A 1,897-nucleotide genomic window follows, 5' to 3' on the forward strand; every position below is an offset into this window, starting at 1 on the left:
TCGTGTTTATCTCGAATTGTCTTTTTGAGGGTTTCGCGAAACCCTGCTGCTGCTGCAGTGTTTTGTAGCTGGTAGAGAAGGCCCAGGCCAATGAAGGCCCCTGCAGAACAAATGAATAAATAAATAAAGAAATAAATAAATCTAATTAAATTAAATTAATGAAATTAATTTAATTATATTAATTCATTTCATTCATTTAATTTCATTCATTTGCGCAAGAGGGACTTTTTGGCGTTGAAAACTGCGGATTTGCAGCTGCGAGGCGCGCAAACCCTAAACCCTAAACCCTAAACCCTAAACCCTAAACCCTAAACACTAGGGGCGCCTGCCTTGGCGGACGAAGTCGACGGGATCTGCTGTTAGGGTTTGGAGAGCATCTGCTGCTTCTTTGTTGCCGCTAGCAGCAAGAGAAACCCCAGCAGCAACAGCAGCAGCATGCCGCACGTGAGGGTTGTGGCTGCTGCACAGCAGCAGCAGAATCCGCAGCAGCTGCAGCAGCAGCAGCAGCAGCAGCAGCAGATGCCTCGGGGGGCTGGCCAACGCAGCCTCGGCTTCTGCTGCCGCTGAAGCGCGAGAGAGCCCGCACCCTAAACCCCAAACCCTAAACCCTAAACCCTAAACCCTAAACCCTAAAAGGTGTTTTTGTGAGCAACAAAGTGCTGCCAGGATGCCGCGCAGCCTCGGGCGTGTCGCTCGCAGGGCTGCGAGGGCCCAGGGCTTATTCCCTAGGGTTTAGGGTTTAGGGTTTAGGGTTTAGGGTTTACCTCTTCTTTGTGAGAACACAAAACAAACACTAAAGACAAAACCGCCGCTCTGCGCACATCGTCGCTGACGTCGGAGACGGCGATGTGCAGCAAACGCTTCACAGCCGATTCCTTCAACAAAACACAAACCCTAAACCCTAAACCCTAAACCCTAAACCCCAAACCCTAAACCCTCAACTGTTGCTGCGACGCGTCTCAAGTTGCGCAAAAAGAGCGCCCGCGCGCGCTCTGCCAGACGCTATACGCTATGACCCCCCTAAACCCTAAACCCCAAACCCTAAACCCTAAACCCTAAACCCCAAACCCTAGACCCTAAACCCTAAACCCTACCTTTCCCGTGTTGCAGTAGGCAAGGCCAATGGCGAAAGCGCCGCCGTAGCGAATGAGCGAATCTGCTTCAGCCAGGCACTGCTCAATCAGCTCATCCGCCTGCGCAAACCCTAAACCCTAAACCCTAAACCCTAAACCCTAAACCCTAAACCCTAAACCCTAAAAAGCGCCAGCCAGTGAAGCCCTATCGCCCTTCCTCCCCGACCCGCCACCCCCAAACCCCAAACCCGCACCCCGCACCCCCCCCAAAACCCTAAACCCCAAACCCTAAACCCTAATTTAGGGTTTGCGGACCGCTTCTTCGCGCTGGAAGGAAATGAGGGCGAGGGCGAGGGAACAGGCCCTGCCAATCTTCTCGTGCTGCGTCTCCTTCGAATAAGACAGCAGCTCGTTTGCTGCTGCTGCTGCTGCTGCTCCAGACCCTAGCAGCAGCAAACCCAACCCTAGTGCTGCACCTTCGCCCGCAACCGCCGCGTCCAGAAACAGCAGCGAACGCAAACACTCGTAAGCCTCTGCACGCAAACCCTAAACCCTAAACCCTAAACCCTAAGCCCTAAACCCTAAACCGCAAACCCTCAGCACGGAGCGCTCGGAGCTGCACGCCAAACCCTAGGGTCTGCAGCCTAGGCACACGAGACCCTAGGCCTTCTGCCCTAAACCCCAAACCCCAAACCCTAAACCCTAAACCCTAAAACCCAAACCCTAAACCCCAAACCCAAACCCTAAACCCTACACCCTCCCCCCCAAACCCTCGCCCCTCCCGCTCCCCCTCCCCCTAAACCCTAAACCCTGAAGCCTAAAGC

At 53.9% G+C, this 1,897-nt stretch overlaps 1 protein-coding gene across 1 annotated transcript; it reads right to left on the reverse strand.

Moving 5' to 3' along the window:
- Positions 1–202: 202 nt before the first annotated feature.
- On the reverse strand, positions 203–1,606 carry ETH_00035950 (26S proteasome non-ATPase regulatory subunit 1, putative; the record flags this gene model as incomplete). Its single annotated transcript, XM_013374576.1, has 5 exons — positions 203–255; positions 330–489; positions 765–875; positions 1,095–1,193; positions 1,389–1,606. Coding segments are annotated over 5 exons (641 nt in total), but the record flags the coding sequence as incomplete, so codon positions are not given.
- Positions 1,607–1,897: the final 291 nt, after the last annotated feature.

The sequence above is a fragment of the Eimeria tenella genome, genomic scaffold (genome assembly GCF_000499545.2).
Source record: "Eimeria tenella Houghton genomic scaffold, Eth_scaff2145, whole genome shotgun sequence".
NCBI classification, from domain to species: domain Eukaryota; phylum Apicomplexa; class Conoidasida; order Eucoccidiorida; family Eimeriidae; genus Eimeria; species Eimeria tenella.